This window comes from Macaca thibetana, chromosome 20, assembly GCF_024542745.1.
Source record: "Macaca thibetana thibetana isolate TM-01 chromosome 20, ASM2454274v1, whole genome shotgun sequence".
Taxonomy (NCBI): domain Eukaryota; kingdom Metazoa; phylum Chordata; class Mammalia; order Primates; family Cercopithecidae; genus Macaca; species Macaca thibetana.
In genome coordinates this window covers 54331826-54349601 of record NC_065597.1, presented here as the reverse complement: position 1 = coordinate 54349601, position 17776 = coordinate 54331826, and the positions used below count along the sequence as shown (strand labels likewise).

The 17776-nt window shown below is 42.8% G+C and overlaps 1 protein-coding gene across 2 annotated transcripts in view; it reads right to left on the bottom strand.

The window, feature by feature from the left end:
- Positions 1-17776, bottom strand: part of USP31 (ubiquitin specific peptidase 31) — a 99329-nt gene that overhangs the window by 9964 nt on the left and 71589 nt on the right. For both annotated transcript variants that reach the window (XM_050773820.1, XM_050773821.1), the window contains exons 8-15: positions 16623-16734; positions 15993-16087; positions 14147-14224; positions 13424-13553; positions 11027-11146; positions 8540-8765; positions 2011-2169; positions 339-491 (exon numbers count right to left, since the gene is read on the bottom strand). In XM_050773820.1, the coding sequence (XP_050629777.1) occupies positions 339-491; positions 2011-2169; positions 8540-8765; positions 11027-11146; positions 13424-13553; positions 14147-14224; positions 15993-16087; positions 16623-16734 (1073 nt within the window). The remainder of the gene's footprint in view (positions 1-338; positions 492-2010; positions 2170-8539; positions 8766-11026; positions 11147-13423; positions 13554-14146; positions 14225-15992; positions 16088-16622; positions 16735-17776) is intronic.

Genomic DNA, 17776 nt, shown 5'->3' with positions numbered 1-17776 from the left:
TCTCTGAGCCTCTTCCCGCTATTCTGCTTTTTAAAACACTTTGAAAAAAAAAAGAGTATACATTGGTATATAAAGCTCCAGCCTCCACAAGAGATCTTGAAAGTGGAAAATAATGAAGTGGAAGGAGAAAGTACTGGGACACAGGAAAAGCAAATGACTGTGCTAATACAAAATGCTTCTTAGGATCATAACCCACAGCTACACAGCTCCACTCCCTGTAGCTTCCTTTGCGTTCTCCTACCACCTCCTTGGGACTTAGCTCCTAGGAAAAACACGAGGGACTCTGCTGTGTCTATGAGTTACCATTCTGGAAATCTGTCACCAAAACCCACACCCACCATCATCTTCACTCCTTTCTCCAGTCATCTCCACGGACTCAGAGAGCGAGGCCAAGGAGGTGCGTCTGGAGGAAGCTGCAGAGGTCACGCTGGCTGGCTTGCTGCCCGGGAGCCGGCTCACCCAGTGTTCGCACAGGGAAGAACTCGTGGAGCCTGCAGAGAAGAAAACAGGCATGGAGGTCAGGTTGGGGTCCCTCGGCCAGCCTGAGCCACACACACCCTCATGAAGGTGCTACGAGCTGAGCTGGGTGGGTGCTGATGTCCTCACCCCGAGGTCAGCATCAATTCCCAGACCCTGTGTCATGTCGTGCCTGCCTGAATATCCCCAGTTAAGAAGAAAAGATGGAAGGCAGACTTCCGGACACATGAAATTTGTAGTAATAAAATGCAAGGATAGGGATGAATACTTTATAATGTAAGTCTGAGTCTTAAGAATTGGCAAGAGAATGGAAGAGACAAGCATTCATACATTCACTCTACAAATATTTATTAAGCATCCACATGCCAGGCACTGTTCTAAGCAATTGCAGTAATATTTTTTACACAAAGAAAAGAGAGTAAGCGGCAGTGTACTCTTTTTCTCTCAGCCTCATTGTTTTATGGAAATTTGTAACCATTTCATAATATTAATAATATCCACACACATAGCTATATGTCAATCTGCGCTGTCTGTTCCAGGGATGCCCTTAAATATTTATTAGGGCAAGAGAAATTGCTCTTGAAATGGAGTACATGAAGCAGCATGACTGTCTCAAGTAGACCTCAAGAAGGTGTCATTTCTGAGCACATCTGAGACTGGTGAAAGAGCACTGGAGTTACCGCTCTGTTAAGTGAGTGAGTGGCTGTACACTGGGTGGGCTTGGCCCCCAGCAGTGGGTCACTCTGCTTGGGAGATGCCTTGTTTTCGACGCTTTGAACTCACCCCCTGCAACCTTCAAGAGAAGCAAGGATTCATAGCCCCTAACCTGACTGCACATTACCACATTCCAATCCTCTGTCATGCTCTCTTGAAGTCAAACTCTGCATTCAGGAACGTGTGTCCCACTTGCTTGGATTATGTGTGGCTACATTCATATTGTGTGTGGGTACTGGTCCCTGTGTTTATTAAACACAACAGGCTGGATGTCATCCAGCTAACCCCAAACTATCTAATATTATCACAGCCATCAATCCTTCTAACAGAATAGGCCAATCTTCTCACTGGAAAAGTGGACTATTTGTAATGGTCCTTTACCCTTTACAAAATGTTTTAACACACATTTGCCTAACTGGATGCTACCATGAGGTAGGCATTATTATTACACCTGTATTACAGATGACTGCTATGTGGCCCCGATGGGACAGGCTCCAGATAACCCCAGGACAGAGAGGGTAGTATGCCACGCTGCTTTTCAGCTCATCCATGCATTTATCCAAAAGTACACATCATGAACTTTCTTTGCACCAGGTCCAACCCACTGCCCCTGGTGAACTCCGCTGGGCCACAGCTGCTGTTACATTCCTCCCCAACTTCCTTGACTGCAATCATTTTGGTTTCCAGATTAAATGGAAATGTAAGGATTCATCTGATCAAACTAACAGAGTCATGAGACCCTCCAGAGAGGTCCTCTAGACCATTCATTACAATCTTTTGCTCTGAAAAAAACTGCCCAAGAACAAGAGTGGACCTCACCTGCCACTGAGCTGTTGGCTGACCATGACGGGATGGCTGTCCGCCTCTGGTAGAAGAGGATGTATGCTGTCTGCGTGCAGACCTCATCTTCTGATAGCTGCTGCACATCACTGTCGTCGAAGCAGTACCAGAGGCCGTCCACAGAGTTCTTACAGTATGCTGCCAAAGAGAGCCCGCCATCAGCACCAGGGGAGGCTGCACCAGCCACTTCATTCGACCCACAGACACCATCTCTTTGGCTCATCTAATTAACTCAAGAACGTTTTAAGGCTGCATGTAGCAACACAGAAAGAGGCTAAAAAAAATTCTAAATTCTATATCACACTCGAGCAAACTGTCTTGAGAAATTCCAAACTATTCCAAGTAGATGCAGTTGTAGTTCATCTTAGAAAACACACACTTATCTAAACCACTGAGTCTGAACCAGGGACCTGTGTGTGTGGTGGGGGGAGTGGGATTTGGCAATGAATGGAGACATTTTTGATTGTCATAACTTAAGGGAGAGGTGCTACTGGCATCTAGTGGGTAGAGGCCATGAATGCTGCTAAACATTCCATAATGCACAGGACAGCCCCCCGCAACACAAAATTGTCTGGTCAAAATGTTAACGATGCTAGGGTGAAGAAACCCTGAGTTCAGTGTGTTGCAACATTTTAGGTCTATTACAAATAGAAAATAATATGAATAGAAATAACAATATAATGATATGACAGCAGATAATATTTAACACTTATTATGTGCCAAGCATCTTATTTAATCCTAAGATTTGTTCTCTTATTACTCCCAATTTCCAGAGGTTGAAAAAGATTAACCTGCTTGCCCAAGGTCGTGCAGCTGGTGAAAGGCAGGAGCCCAGCTCATTTCAGGTTTATCAAGTCCTTGGCTTGCACTTAAAGCCCTACCCTGCCCTGCTTCCCTCAGGGAGGAGCACAAACCATGCTCCATCGAAGTTCCTTGGCAGACTAAGAACACACGAGCTCATGAATGCAGGAGGACTTCTTTCCAGTCCAAATTCTAAGCCTGAGCTGGAAATAAAGAACATTCAAGTAGCAGCAAGAACAGACAAAAACTTAAAGAGTTCACAAAGCCACTCATCCTGCAAGGATATATCAAAGGGTTGGATCAAGCTTATATTGATATAAGTACATTATGATCACATTTTCTAAAAATATGCATTTATTTGGGGTGAGAAGAAATGAGTGCTACAATATTTAGCTGAATGCTGGAACAGACTCAGGATGGCCCCAGGGATGTGCCAGATAAGGTCCTGAGAGGTACCAAGAGTGACTCCCTCAATGGGCCGTAACCATTTCCACAAATATGGAGCCTTAAGAGATAAAAGGGACTCAGGTGAGAAAGGGCTACACCAAACAAGTCCCCCAAAAGGACAGCATGAGTAAGAATCTATGAATGGAGGAAGGGAAGTTATTTGCAGCTGAGAACTTGCCGGAACCAGAAGGGAGAGAAATTAAAATGTAAGCAGCAAATGGAGCTCTAAGAAAACAGCAATTGTTTGGCCAATGGTGTCTGGTCAGGCTTGATGCACACATGACCCAACAGGGGAGCAGCTGCTCTTCTGGAGTGGTGAGTGGGAGCAGAGCTGTGAGGGACATGACCAGGAAGAGGACACAGAACAGGCTTGCACTCCTTTCAGTCTGCTCCTCTTCAGGATGGTCTCTTCTCAGTAACAGTGTGGAAACTGAGGCAGCACAGCAAACTCATTAATTACAAAATAATTCTACTTGCTTTTCTTCCTAGAACTATTTTCTTAAGTATTTTCTAGGCCAGTGCTACTAGAATTACGGCTCAGGGACTGACACAAGCCCACATGAGAGAAGCACCAAAAAGGAGAAAAGCATTTAAAAACTTTTGTAGCAATCTGATACTGCTGTGATGATTTTATTGTATTTTTACAAATGCACTAGGTTCATAAAAGATTGGAAATTTTAAAGTAGAAAAAGACCAAGTTCTTCATCACAGATGAAGGCACTGTTCTAGAATCCTTATACAATCATTTATATCATTATACCATCAATTATAGCTAGAACCAGTGCAAAATAAAGATTACATCAAAATAAACATTCCAGGCTGGGCATGGTGGCTCATGCCTATAATCCCAACACTTTGGGAGGCTGAGGCAGAGGACTACTTGAGATCTGGAGTTCAAGACCAGCCTGGACAACACAGTAGGCCATGACTCTACAAAAAAAATTAAAAAATTAGGCCAGCATGGTGGCACACACCTGTAGTCCCAGCTACTTGGGAAGCTGAGGTGGGAGGATCTTGAGCCCAGGAGGTCGGGGCTGCAGTGAGCCATGATCACACCACTGCACTCCAGCCTGGGTGACAAAGTGAGACCCTGTCTCAAAAAATAAACATTTCAAATGGAAACTTAAAAATGGGGGTGGGGGTGGGAGAGCATCAGGAAGAATAGCTTAATGGATGCTGGGCTTAATACCTAGGTGATGGGATGATCTGTGAAGCAAACCACCATGGCACACATTTACCTAAGTAACCAACCTGCACATCTTGCACACGTACACCTGAACTTAAAAGTTGATGTTAAAAAAAAAAAAGAAAAAACTGAAAAACAGAGTATCTTTAATTCAACAACACTAAGAATATTTAAAACGTTCTCTAAACTAAGACTCTAAACATCTCATATATTAGAAAAGTGGTGGTATGGCCTCAGCATGAGAAAGGGGAAAGAATACAGAAAACATCTGAGCACATCCTGGGTAATGGGTCCCCTGAGGTCAGCACGACCACTTTCTGGCTCACTAACATGGTAGCCAAGTTAGTGGACAGTTACCTGCCTCAGGACACAGAGCTAGAAAGATGCGTCTGGCTTTTAACCCAAGTTCCTTCCACCAAACTGTACTGCCTCTGAGGTAGTTGGGGGTTTCCAGGCATCTTCCCAAGGTCTGTTCTATTATATAAAGAGCAACATGATGCTAAAGTCTAGGCTGTCTTATTCTTCCCAACAATTTCTTCCTAGAAACTATGTAACAAGTCAGTCCGTATTTTCTTGAGAAACAGTGTTATAAATGGAAAATGCATTCTTTACCAAAGCTGAGCTGGGTGAATGTCAATCCAGGATGCTGGCAAAGGTGTTAAAACACCCGGTGAGTTGTGAAGTTAAATGACCTCCACGTCCCTTTCCATTCTACGAGTCCACAAGTATAGAATTCCATCACTCAGTACCAAAGAACACAGACATGACTGGTAATGCCACAAAAGCAAAAATCCAACGAGACACAGTATTTGCACACATGGCCCCCATAAAATAGAAATCTAAAATATGTAAGATACCAAATATACTATTATCATCATTGAAATATGGCTTAAACCAAAGTACAAGGCAAAATATATCTAAACACTTAATTCATATTAACTTGTGTCTTCTATGAAGTGAGAGCATCTTTTAAACTTCTCTAGCTTCTTTCTCCCCTTGAAAGTGCTTCCTAGAGCAGGCAGAGGCAATCCAAGCCATTCCATTAGGAGATGCACTCAAAGTTGGGATCATTCCTCTCACCAACAATTGCTGCCTGCAACATTTAAATATTTAAAGAACTTCTGGCAGTAAAATGAGTTTGAAAAAAAGAAAAATACCTATTTAAAGAACTTGAACTAAAAGGGTTTCAAAAGTAAAAGATTATTGTGTCCAGTAATCTTCCCAACCCCTGCCCTCTTGGAAGAGAACAGAGCAGACTGAAAGAGTGAGTGTGAAAGGTAGCAAGGCCACGGACTCCTCTGCCTTGGCTGATGGGGAGGGAGGTTCATGGCTAAATACTAGAGAAAAGAGTCCCAGAGATTTAATAGTACCCAGGACTGGGCAGACCCCACCCCTCCTCCACCTCTCCCTATCTTTATAAATCAATGGTCAGCACTAGCACTCGGGGTCTTGTTGCAGAAACCACTGAATTAATAAAGAAAGTCCCTGAGAAGTATGCATGTATAACACACTGAGTGTGAAGGATGCAGAAATCCAAATCCTAACCACTCACATGGAAAATCAAATTAATCACATCAACCCTCACATCAACAAATAAAGCCCTGAAATCTGCCTGGCTCCCAAAAGGCTCATACAGGCCCGTAGCCCAATGATTCCATTTCTGAGACTCAATCTCAAGGAAATACAGAATTAAAATTCAGAAAAAGTGAAAGAGCATAAAGATATTCATCAGTGTTACATGAAAAGTTAAAAACCAGAAACAATATAGATGTTCAGCAATGGGTAAGGGTTACATAACATTAGAGGTCTATCAACAGAATATTCTGTGGTCATTAAAAAGTATTTAAGGCCGGGCACGGTGGCTCACGCCTGTAATCCCAGCACTTTGGGAGGCCGAGGTGGGCAGATCACGAGGTCAGGAGATCGAGACCATACTGGCTAACACGGTGAAACCCCGTCTCTACTAAAAATACAAAAAATTAGCCGGGCGTGGTGGCAGGTGCCTGTAGTCCCAGCTACTCGGGAGGCTGAGGCAGGAGAACTGCGTGAACCTGGGAGGCAGAGCTTGCAGTGAGCCGAAATGGCGCCACTGCACTCCAGCATGGGCAACAGAGCAAGACTGCGTCTCCAAAAAAAAAAAAAAAAAAAAAAAGTATTCATAGGCCGGGCACAGTGGCTCATGCCTGTAATCCCAGCATGTTAGGAGGCCAAGGCGGGCAGATCACCAGGTCAGGAGATCAAGACCATCCTGGCCAACATGGTGAAACCCTGTCTCTACTAAAAATACAAAAATTAACTGGGTGTGGTGGTGGGTGCCTGTAGTCCCAGCTACTCGGGAGGCTGAGGCAGGAGAATTGCTTGAACCTGGGAGGCGGAGCTTGCAGTGAGCCGAGATTGTGCCACCGCACTCCAGTCTGGTGAAAGAGCGAGACTCTGTCACACACACACACAAAAAAAAGTATTTATAAAAAATTAAGTGTCCACATCAAGCTACTTCTGTTACAATACTAGGCGTGAAGATGAGGATGCAGAAGCGCATGTGCCACTCACCCCTCACTGTGCTGCTGTGCTTCTGAATTTGTGACCTGTCTATCCACCCCGCTGGCCCATGAGGTTAGGCAGCAGGTTCCTTTCCCCAACAGCTGACCCTGCCCCTCCAGCACACTGTGACCAGTCTATCCTCTGGCTCCGACCTCTGCCCACTGCTCACACCTCCATCACAGAACCCATGATGTGGGACTCCTCTTTTTAAATCATATCTGTACCCACGTTTCCCCCTACTTGATTACACTCTCGGAAGACAGAGGCTGGGGACCTATTGATTTCTGCTGTGATAGAACCCAGGGCAAGCAGGATGTGAGGGGCTCAATAAATGTTCACTTGAACAACAATAACAAAATGCCGGTATAATCCCAACGGTGGAAAATAATGGCAAAAACGTAGAGAAAAACATGCCAAGTATATACTACATACCAAAATATTACCGACATACAGTGGAACATTATTCAGCCCTAAAAAGGCAGGAAATTCTGATACCTGCTACAACGTGGATGAACCTTACAGACATTAAGCTACATGAAATAAGCCAGTCACAAAAGAACGAATATTGAATGATTCCATTTAAAAGGAGGTACCAAGAGTAGTCAAATTCATAGACACAGAAAGTATAGTGCTTGTCACGGCTGAGGGGAGAGAAAACGGGAATTAGTGTTCATTAGGTACAGAGTTTAAGTTTGGGAAGATTAAAAAACTTGTAGAGATGGATAGTGATAATGGTTACACAACAATGTGAGTGTACTTAATGTCACTGAACTGTACACTTAAAAATGTTTAAAATGGTACATTTTGTTATGTATATTTTATCTCAATTAAAAAAATACCAATGGTTATCTCAGTGATAAACCCATGGATGATGGTATTCTTTCCACCTCTAGCCTGTAAATTTCATGATGAACATAGTTGCTTTTATAAATGACAAGGTCAATTTAACCTTAAAACAAAAAGAAAAACCCTTCTAAGTCACTTTAAAGACACTATAAAAGTGTCATGCACTTGTATCCCAGCTACTCTGGAGAATGAGGCAGGAGAATTGCTTGAGCCCCGAAGTTCAAGGCTGTGGTGTATGATAATCACATCTGCGAATAGCTACTGTACTCCAGCCTGGGCAACACAGCAACAGCTCATCTTTAATTAAAAAAAAAAAAAAAAAAGGAGTTCACAATCATTTAAAATAAGAGAGAAGCTAGAACCTCAAGGAACTCTATCTAGCAAAACCTTAAATGGGGAGTGCAGGTTAGGTAAACAAAGAGCAAATCCTCAGTTCACCAGACTGCTACCTGCACATACCACTCCCCAATCAGTCAGCTACCTACTGGATGACCCCACTCAGGAAGAGGAGGAAGAATGTTCATTTATTTGCTCTTGGGCAGAGAGCCAGAGGATGGAAACTGCCCTCACAGTTGGCACACTGCCTACCGGAGGGGAAATGAGGCTCTCAAGTCAAGTCATCCTGTCACAAGCAAACCCGTCTGAAGGACTCGCCAGCACAGACACGCGGCCTCTCACACTGCAGACCTGTGTAGTGCCCCCCTTGCATGGTGCCATGGTGATTGCACACAGCATACAGGTCATAGATGTAGTCCTCAGGGTCCCTCCCGAGTCCATAGGGCCGTCTCCACGGGGACCAATGGGATGGCAAACTCCAGCTGCTCTGGCTCCTCTTAACCACATGAGGTGTCATGTCCAGGCCAGTCAAGGGGAACTTGACCATGTTCTGAAGTTTCATGCGCCTGTCTCCTTCCTGTTGCAAGAAGAAAAACAAGTTCTGGTGATATTTTAATGCAAGCAGATGGCAGATCACTTTAGGGGGACAATGTGGATCCTATCAGATAAAGCAGTGTGAGTTGCCTATCTGACGTTTCCCAAGACATACAAAACAGGGAAACAGATCATAGTTTTAGCTATCTAGAGGAACAGGTTTTAGTATCAGCTAAGGTGGAACCAGTGAGGATCCATATCGGGGGGTAAATGAGTCTTCCTCTATGAGTCTTCCTTTCCTTATCTGTTAAAGGGCTTTAAAGCGTTTGACTTACAAAAAAATGACAATATCAGGTGGCTCTTCCTGATACCTCTGTCAAAGAGGTATAAAAACTAATGATGTGATGGCTCCGTGAAGGGCAAACCACAGTGCCTGGCTCAGAAGAGCCTCTCGATAAGCAGCGCCTATCCCCTCCACCTCCTCCAACAGGCACATCACAAGGCAACACTGACTCAGCTTAACATATTCACTCAGTGGCAATCTTTGGTAATCTGTATTTTCCATTAAACCTATAAGGAAATGCTTTGAAATCCATCCATGAGTTGAATAGATATTCACTGTGTGTTTCCTGTGTCTATGGGAACTTTAAAAAATTAACCAGGCATAGATATGCCCACCGTAAGGAGCTACATAAGGGTCTGTGAAGGGAAGAAAAACGTTCATGAGAGGAAGGGACGACGGGTCCTGGGTGGTCAGGAAGGCCAGCCTGAAGAATCTGGATCGTATCCTCTGAGGCTTTTATGGAAAAGGTGATGTCACCAGAGTTGTGAGTGAAGAACTGTGTAAGCAGTGCATAGAACATGTTAGAAATAGGAGTAATGGAGGTGAAGAAATCACTTAAAAGTCATTGCAACAGTGACCAGCTGAAAAGCCACAAAATGTCTAAATCAGCACGGTGACAGCAAGCATGGGGAGGGGACACACAAGAGTCGATGAAGAGGCATGGCCATGCCTAGATGAGAGGGACAAGAAAGAAGTCAAAGAGGACACTGCAGGTTTACGCCTGGGTTGCTGGAAGGGTGGTGACATGCCTTCAAAAGAAAACAGAAAGCCCAGGAAATTACTCTATGTCTGGGGAAGGAGACACAGCAGGCTGGGATCCAAACCCTCAGTCAGTTTTACACCTGCAAATCCCAACAGAATACACACTGGGTGCCAAATGCCCACTCTTCACTCCCATAGGAGCTGAACCTCGAACCTCTGTGTGAAAGCCCCAGACCTGGGGACCATGTGTGCGTCGCCCGATACCTCCACCTCCTCAGACAGTCCTGAACATCTCTCCATCTCTACTGCCACAACCCATCCCATCCACTAGCAGCCCACCCTGGATGATGGCAAGGGCCTCCTTCAGGTCTCCCCATCTTCATTCTTGTAGCCTCTAATCTGTTATCTCCAAAATAGCCAGAATAGTATTTTCAAAATACAGATTTGGTAAGGTTGCTTCTCTGCTTATAACCCTTCATCAGAATCCTACTCTGCCCACAAAGGGTTCCTTGGACAACCAGCATCCACCCACGTCTTCCATCAACTCCCACCACTGCCCACCCCTCTAGAGTGCCTGCCCACCTGGCCTGCTGCAGGCTGTGCTTTCCCCACTGCCGGGCTTTGCACACACTGCTCCCTCTGCCCCCGTGTGGGAGATCCCTGCTTCCACCTCACCTAGTAAAAGCTTGCTCATCTTTCAGATACAAACTTAGAGCCAGGCCTCGTGGAGTCCATTAATGTTCACTTCCCATTTACCTCTTACACTGAGACTGTCTAGACAATCCTAACCTCAGGGAATAGACAGCCTTTTTGGAAAAACTGACTCACAAAGCAATACAATTCAAAGCAGATTTTCTTTGTATTTATTTATGACTCATCTCCCCAACCATACAACAGCTCCTCAGGAGCAGAACACCCATTATTACATTAGGTAGAAATAGAATTCTACCTCCCCCAGAAAGGATCTCTACTTAGTTCTTTTTAAATCCCAGAGTACACTTTACAAAATTTAAGCACAACATTTACAAGTCAAGAACAAAGTAAAATATCTGCAATATGAACTAAAATCAAATTTTGCCTTGGGAAAGAACAAAACATTACCCTAAACACAGGGGCAAAAAAAGTGTGTCTGTAACATACACAGACAGGACTCACTGGATCAAACAGGTATACCAAAGAGCCCCCACAGAGCCCATCAGCAAGTGTCATAAGAAACTTGTCACAGCTTGTTTGTTCCTGAGGATAGACAATTTCCGTACCTGCCGAAATCTCTTTAGATGTATAATAAGCACATCAGGCAGAGTCCAGAGGCTTAATGTAATGCTTCCCTGCTGCAGCTGCTTGCAGTGTGGGCAACGCCAGGCATCATCGGGGGCAAGCTGAAAACAGAAGCATGACTCCCGTTAGGCACCACTTAATGCAAGACTGTGTTACGGCTGGACTAATGCCTTAGCCAGGGCATGGGGCAACTCAAAATCTCTCTGGAAACTACAGATGCTGGGCATCAATGGAATAACACAACCAAAAGTGGCCAGAGCTGGCACCCAAACTCTAAACAGATTCTGGTTTGTTGAATAGATTATCCCTCAAAGAGGAACGACTAAATCAGTAAATACTGTATAAACGTTAAATATGTTACTTTCTTTCTTGCTTTCTTTTTTTGAAACAGAGTCTCACTCTATCACCCAGGTTGGAGTACACTGGCGTGATCTTGGCTCACTGCAACCTCCATCCCTCAGGCTCAAGTGATTCTTCCACCTCAGCCTCTTGAGTAGCTGAGACCACAGGCACACAGCACCACGCCCAGCTAATTTTTGTATTTTTGGTAGAGATCGGGTTTTGCCATGTTGCCCAGGTGCTCTTGAACTCCTGGGCTCAGGCGATCCGTCCACCTCAGCCTCCCAAAGTGCTGGGATTACAAGCATGAGCCACTGCGCCTGGCCAGATGTCACTTTCTATGTGCCATGTACTGCTCTGGATACTGGAATTATTTAGTGATCAAGACAGATGGAGTATTTGCTCTCATGGAGCATATACTGTGTCAATTCTGTCCCTCACCTCCTGTCCTCCAGCCATACTGGCTTCATTTCTGTTTGACAGTCTTGCCAAAGGGCCTTTGCTTCCTATTCCAGGACCTTTGCTTCCTTTATTTACTTGTTCCAGTAGACTATAAACAGCATGAAGGCAAAAACGTTGTTTATGTTGCCCCCTGCTACTTCTCCAGTACCAGTATGATACCTAACATGGTATGTACTCAACAAACACCTACTGAATGAATGAGCCCCTGTTAAAAGGTATCTTGCTAGCATTCTAGATCAGTGAGATGTTTTGTGGAATACCAGTGATGCCATCTAGTCGATCTGCTCATCCATTATCTTTGTGCCATTATCAAACATCTCCAAAGTCATTTAAAAAAAAAAAAAAGCTAAACAGGGCAAGGTGCCATAGAGAACCTATAGTCAACCAATTCCAAAGCCAACTATTTCATAATTGAGTGCAAAACTGGGGGAAATAAAAAAGGAAAAAAACCAAACATGTCTTATGAAAAACTATTATTAAAGGAACTAGCTAAAAACAGTGTGGGGGAGAGAAGACTCAGTGGAAATACAAAAGCTATTTTCAAATATTCGAATAACAGACAAAAATAAAATTAGGACTTCTGAGTCATAACGAATTTAAGAGACAGAACAATTATTAGCTGTAGTAACCAGCAGACATATTTCAGGTTAACTTCAGTTACCATCAGAGCTATCCAGAGAAAACACAGTTTATCGGTCTTAAGGAGGCAAACACCTCATAACAAAAGATATTCAAACTCAGGCTAAGCAATCACCTATTTGAAATTAAGTAGAAGAAGAACCCAATCACTAGAATAAAGGAGTTTTAAAGTCCCCTTCAATCCTGAAATTGCATGACTCCCTCTATTTAAGAGTGAAGAGTTACAACTAGTAGTCACAATTATGATCCTAGATATCAATGCAAGGTTAGATGAACTCCAAGTACTCTGGTCAATGTTTATAAGGTGCATAAAAATCACACAGGCCTGGGCCCCACCCATAGAGGCTTATTTATCCATCTCTCTGTCCATCCATTCATTAAACACTTACTGGGTCCCTACTACCTGCAAAGCCTTGCTGTCTACTTTCTGGTCTATATCTACGCTGTTCAATATGGGAGCCACTAACCACCATGTGTCTGCCGAGCACTTGAAACATGACTAATGCAGTGAAGGAACTGAATTATTTAATTATTTACTTCACTTAATTTTAATTAATTTAAATTTAAATAGGTCCTGGCACCTATGTTCTTAGTATCAAAAAGTCAAGAATCACTGTTTAAGTTACTAACGAAAAGATCTTGAAACTTCTAAATTGAGAAAGAAAATCATCAAAACTTGATCATTAACCATGAAAAAGAACTAACTATGAAGGTTCATTTCCAGAGTATTTCAATTAATCAAGGTTTTCTAGAAACTTACGACTTGTTGTTGAAGTCCTAAAAGCAATAGCACTAAGATGCTCATTACATGTGCAGACTTACATATATGCAAAATCCTGCGGCGACTTCTGGGGCGTGATTTGTTTCTCCACTGTCATCTTGCCATGCCCCACTCCCCACTGCCCTGAGCAACCAAGAAATGCTGCCCAGCCTCTTACCCGCTCCTCTTTGGTGTAGAGTTGGAAACACTGGGATAAAGTACAGGTTTGAGGCTGATGATGACGCTCCCTTTGCAGACGAACACTTTCTGCATCAGGGATATACTCATCTTCAGTATTTGCAAACAAGCTGCAATTAGGGGGAGAAGCATCTATCAGAGAATGTATTGCAAAACAGAAGGAAAAATACAATTATGGCTTCCTGAAGTGACTACAAACTTATAACTAAAGGGAAAAAAAAAATCAATGTGTAAGAAAACAAAAGTAGTGACCAAATTTTTCTATATTCCAAAATGTTCTTGAAAAGTTCTCTGTATACAAAGTTATTTCCAGAACTAACTTGATTTTTCTGGGTTTGGCCATGAACTGTACTGGTTAAATCACATATTCCTGTCCTTTACATCTAAGAACATGCATCTAACATCGCTTCCTAGAATTAATGGGCCTGTAATAAAAAATCAAAGTAAATTGAACCTATATAGTAATGAGTATACAGTTTCTCTTTCAGCAGTGAACAAATGTTCTAAGGTTCTGGGATTGAGAAGAGAGAATGTACAGGAAAGGAATAATAAACTGCTTAAATAAAGGGTTAACAACACACCTGGATACTTAGCTAAAGAGAAGAGAGATTTAGGTTTCGGCTCATTTAACATATCAAAGGTGTGCTATAAAAATGATAATTAAAACAATGTTTCTATAAATACTAACTTTAAAAATACTCACAAATCTCTTGTTTCCTTGTCCCACTCGACTACTAATTTCACATGAGCGGTGCCACCTGGTCCACAAGATTTTAATGCCCTGTAGAACCGGGGAAGTGAAGAGGGAAGCCACATATTATTTTCTAAACAAATGATTTTACTTAATGTGATTATGTCCTACCTGAAATCATAATGTGATTAATGAAAATCTTCATCATAGTTCCCCATCAGAAAAAAGTTTTTGGCAAGACCACTATAACCACTGATTTAGTAACTACATGACAACTAAACTGAAAAACCCTTAAATTAAAAAGCCCAATATAGTATTAATAATAAAGAGGTGGGAGAAATTTAGTGTCATTTATGAGGCTGCTGCTGATCACACTCAGATAGTCATTGTGACCTTCCCAACTTCTTGCCCAATTTTTTACCCACCCAAATAGACACTGGACGGTAGTCCCCCAGGAACAAAGTTGCCCCTTGCACCTTTCCACCTCTCCACCAACATGCCACGCCTGCTCTAGACTGCACCCTTCTTCCTCCTTCCTCCAAATCTACCCCCCTCGCAAGTTCACTGGCTCCTTGCCATCTCCTGGGAAATCCAGAACTCAGTTACTACCCATCTTATCTTGTTTATGTTGTGCAATATTTTGGATTGTTGTCTAATCTATTAACTCTCATCTCTAAACCCAAACAGTGAGCTTTCAAGCAGGACCATGTTGTATGCTTTTTTAGAATGCTGAAATACAGGCACTACAATATTTGTTGAAAAAATCATTTTATTATAATAATTTTTATTATAAAAAATGTGTTTTCATATGTATATTATATATTCATAGACACACAGCGTGTATAGATGTATATTATTTTATTAATACAATAGAGTATTATTATAAATATAACAGATTTAGCCAGCACAGAGGTAGCAGAGTAGAGTGTCTAATTCTGCGGGGCAGGTTGCGGGGGGTGAGAGGAGGAAGAGTATAAAAAAGGGCTTAAAGGAAAGGGATTACAGACAGAAGAAACCACACATGCAAAGCACGCGTATAAAATAGTATCGCCTGTTCAAACAATCGTCAGTACTTTAATGCTGCTGAAAGTTTGGGATAGTGGGGAGAGGAAAAGCAAGGCCTGACAAAAGTGAAGTAAGCGGAATTCAAACTGTGAAGAACTTCTTACATTGTGGAACACGGGGTTTATCTTTTATGCCACAAGTTGCCATATAAGGGTTTTAAGGAAGAATGTAGCCTGATTAGAACGTTACTTTACAAAACTTCATTCCTGGTGAATATGAAAGTGTCATTTATCTGCAGTCCTAGGACATACGTTAATTTGCTTTCCTAACGCAAGTCCTCCAGGGCTTTTCTTATTTCTTTTTTTTCTTTTTTTTGAGACGGAGTCTCGCTGTGTTGCCCAGGCTGGAGTGCAGTGGCCGGATCTCAGCTCACTGCAAGCTCTGCCTCCCGGGTTTTTACGCCATTCTCCTGCCTCAGCCTCCCGAGTAGCCGGGACTACAGGCGCCCGCCACCTCGCCCGGCTAGTTTTTTGTATTTTTTAGTAGAGACGGGGTTTCACCGTGTTAGCCAGGATGGTCTCGAACTCCTGACCTCGTGATCCGCCCGTCTCGGCCTCCCAAAGTGCTGGGATTACAGGCTTGAGCCACCGCGCCCGGCCGGCTTTTCTTATTTCAAGAAAGATCACTAAACATATACCCAAGCATGAATCAAAAGTAAAATAAGTACTTAATTTCAAAATGAGCCTATAGAACCTTGCACACTTATGTGGAAATTATATCAGACATCACTTGAAATCACAAATGAACATGTGTGAGATTCTAAAAGGTAATTTTAAAAAATTTTTTTTTTTACCTTTCTACTGTCGGGTGGCACAAGGGCTGCTCCTCCTGGGGCAGCAAGTATGTTATTCCAACAACACTGACCACACGCAAGCTGAATGGACACACCTGCATCAGATGTTAGATGAGAATTAAGCCAAATTTTTCTTCAAGGGCATCTGTTTCACAGTGGCATTTCCAAAACAGATTAGAGTTTCAGTAAACTGTTTATTCTGCAAAATGCTTCTCTATAAGATTCTATAAGGTTGTTGAGCCACTCTAATACACTTTAAATATGATTTACCCAAATGCGATTTACATATCAAATAAGTCATGCAAGACAAGTAACATATTGCTTTTACTAAACATCAGCTTAATGGTCTTCCACGGATACCTTAACATAGTAATAATTTTTAAAATATACAGATAGACATTCTACTAAACCCTTCCAAGCTGATCATGTATTAACGTTTTTAGATAAATATTATAAAGGAATACACGGCAGTTCAAGGAAAACCTTGCAGTGACTAGCTCTTTCATAAAATGAGGGATAAATTCTCAGTCCTGGAAATCCAAACACAAGAAACTCAAATTTCATTGTAATGCTTGTTTCTTCACTGAGTATACACCCATGCTATGCTGGAATATCAAAATGCTTACAAACCTGAATGCAAGCCGTGGGCCTCAAGAAATACTTCATCTTCTCCAAGATTTCCTTCTGCAGAAGGTCCCAAGCTATTGTCTTCTCTAAGTGCAGCACAAAAGGCAGTCCAAATCTAACATACATCAACAATGTAATGACCTTAAAAGTACGGTAATTCCTTTAACACTGTTATCTATGTTCTTGATCTCTTAAAATGGAATCACGATATAATTGGCTTTAGGACAGTTCTCAAAATAAAACAAACAGGAAATGTAATGGTAACTCTTCATAATGAGATGAACAGCTTAGATTTCTAAATTAAATTTAATAGCCAATACACCAAAATGGCTTCTAGGGGCGTATGGTACTAGGACAGCAGGTGGCAATGGGGCAGGATCAGTGAAGATGGGGAGCAGAGGGGGTGGGAGTGGACATGAGCCTGGCAAACAGCACACGTCAAACCCATAAGGGGTTGGGTGCCAGAGGACTAGATAGGGCTGGAAGGTCTCACAGACAGGCAGCCACATTCTTGAGTCTCTGACAACAAGGGAGGCACTGGCAAGCAAGTGACAGTGAAAGTCAGTTCCAGAGCTGTCTATGTCCCACAGAGTCCAAGCAGTACTGTGGTTCTTGGCCTCAGCTGCATAGACCGAAGACCAAAATCACCAGAGGAGCTTTAGAAAATAATGATGCCCAAGTCCAGCCCCCAGAGATTCTGATGAAATCAGTTCGGAATGTGATCTGAACACTGAGATGTTTTTAGGGGCTCCCTGGGTGGTTCTAATATGCAGCCAATGTTGAGGACCACTAGCCTACCCTCAACTCTCATCCATGCCCAGTCATTCAAACCCGAATTCCCTGAATGTGTCCTACTCTCACACATGCATGTCTTTTTGTCAGGGAACTCGCTCTGCTTGGAATACCCTCCCCATCCTTCTGAGTCTAGGCTGTCACCTGCTCACTCATGTGAAGACCCAGTGGAGGTATTCTTTTCCAGGAGGCACCCTGTTGGCTTGTTTCCTGTGTATACTGTGCTATAAACAATGCCTGCTTATTGTTCTGCCTCCACCAATAGGCTGTGAGTTATTTGATAGCAAGCACTGTGATGTATTTATCTTAGTAGCACAGACAGACAATGTCTAGAAAATAGAAGATGAATGAATGAACGAACAAAT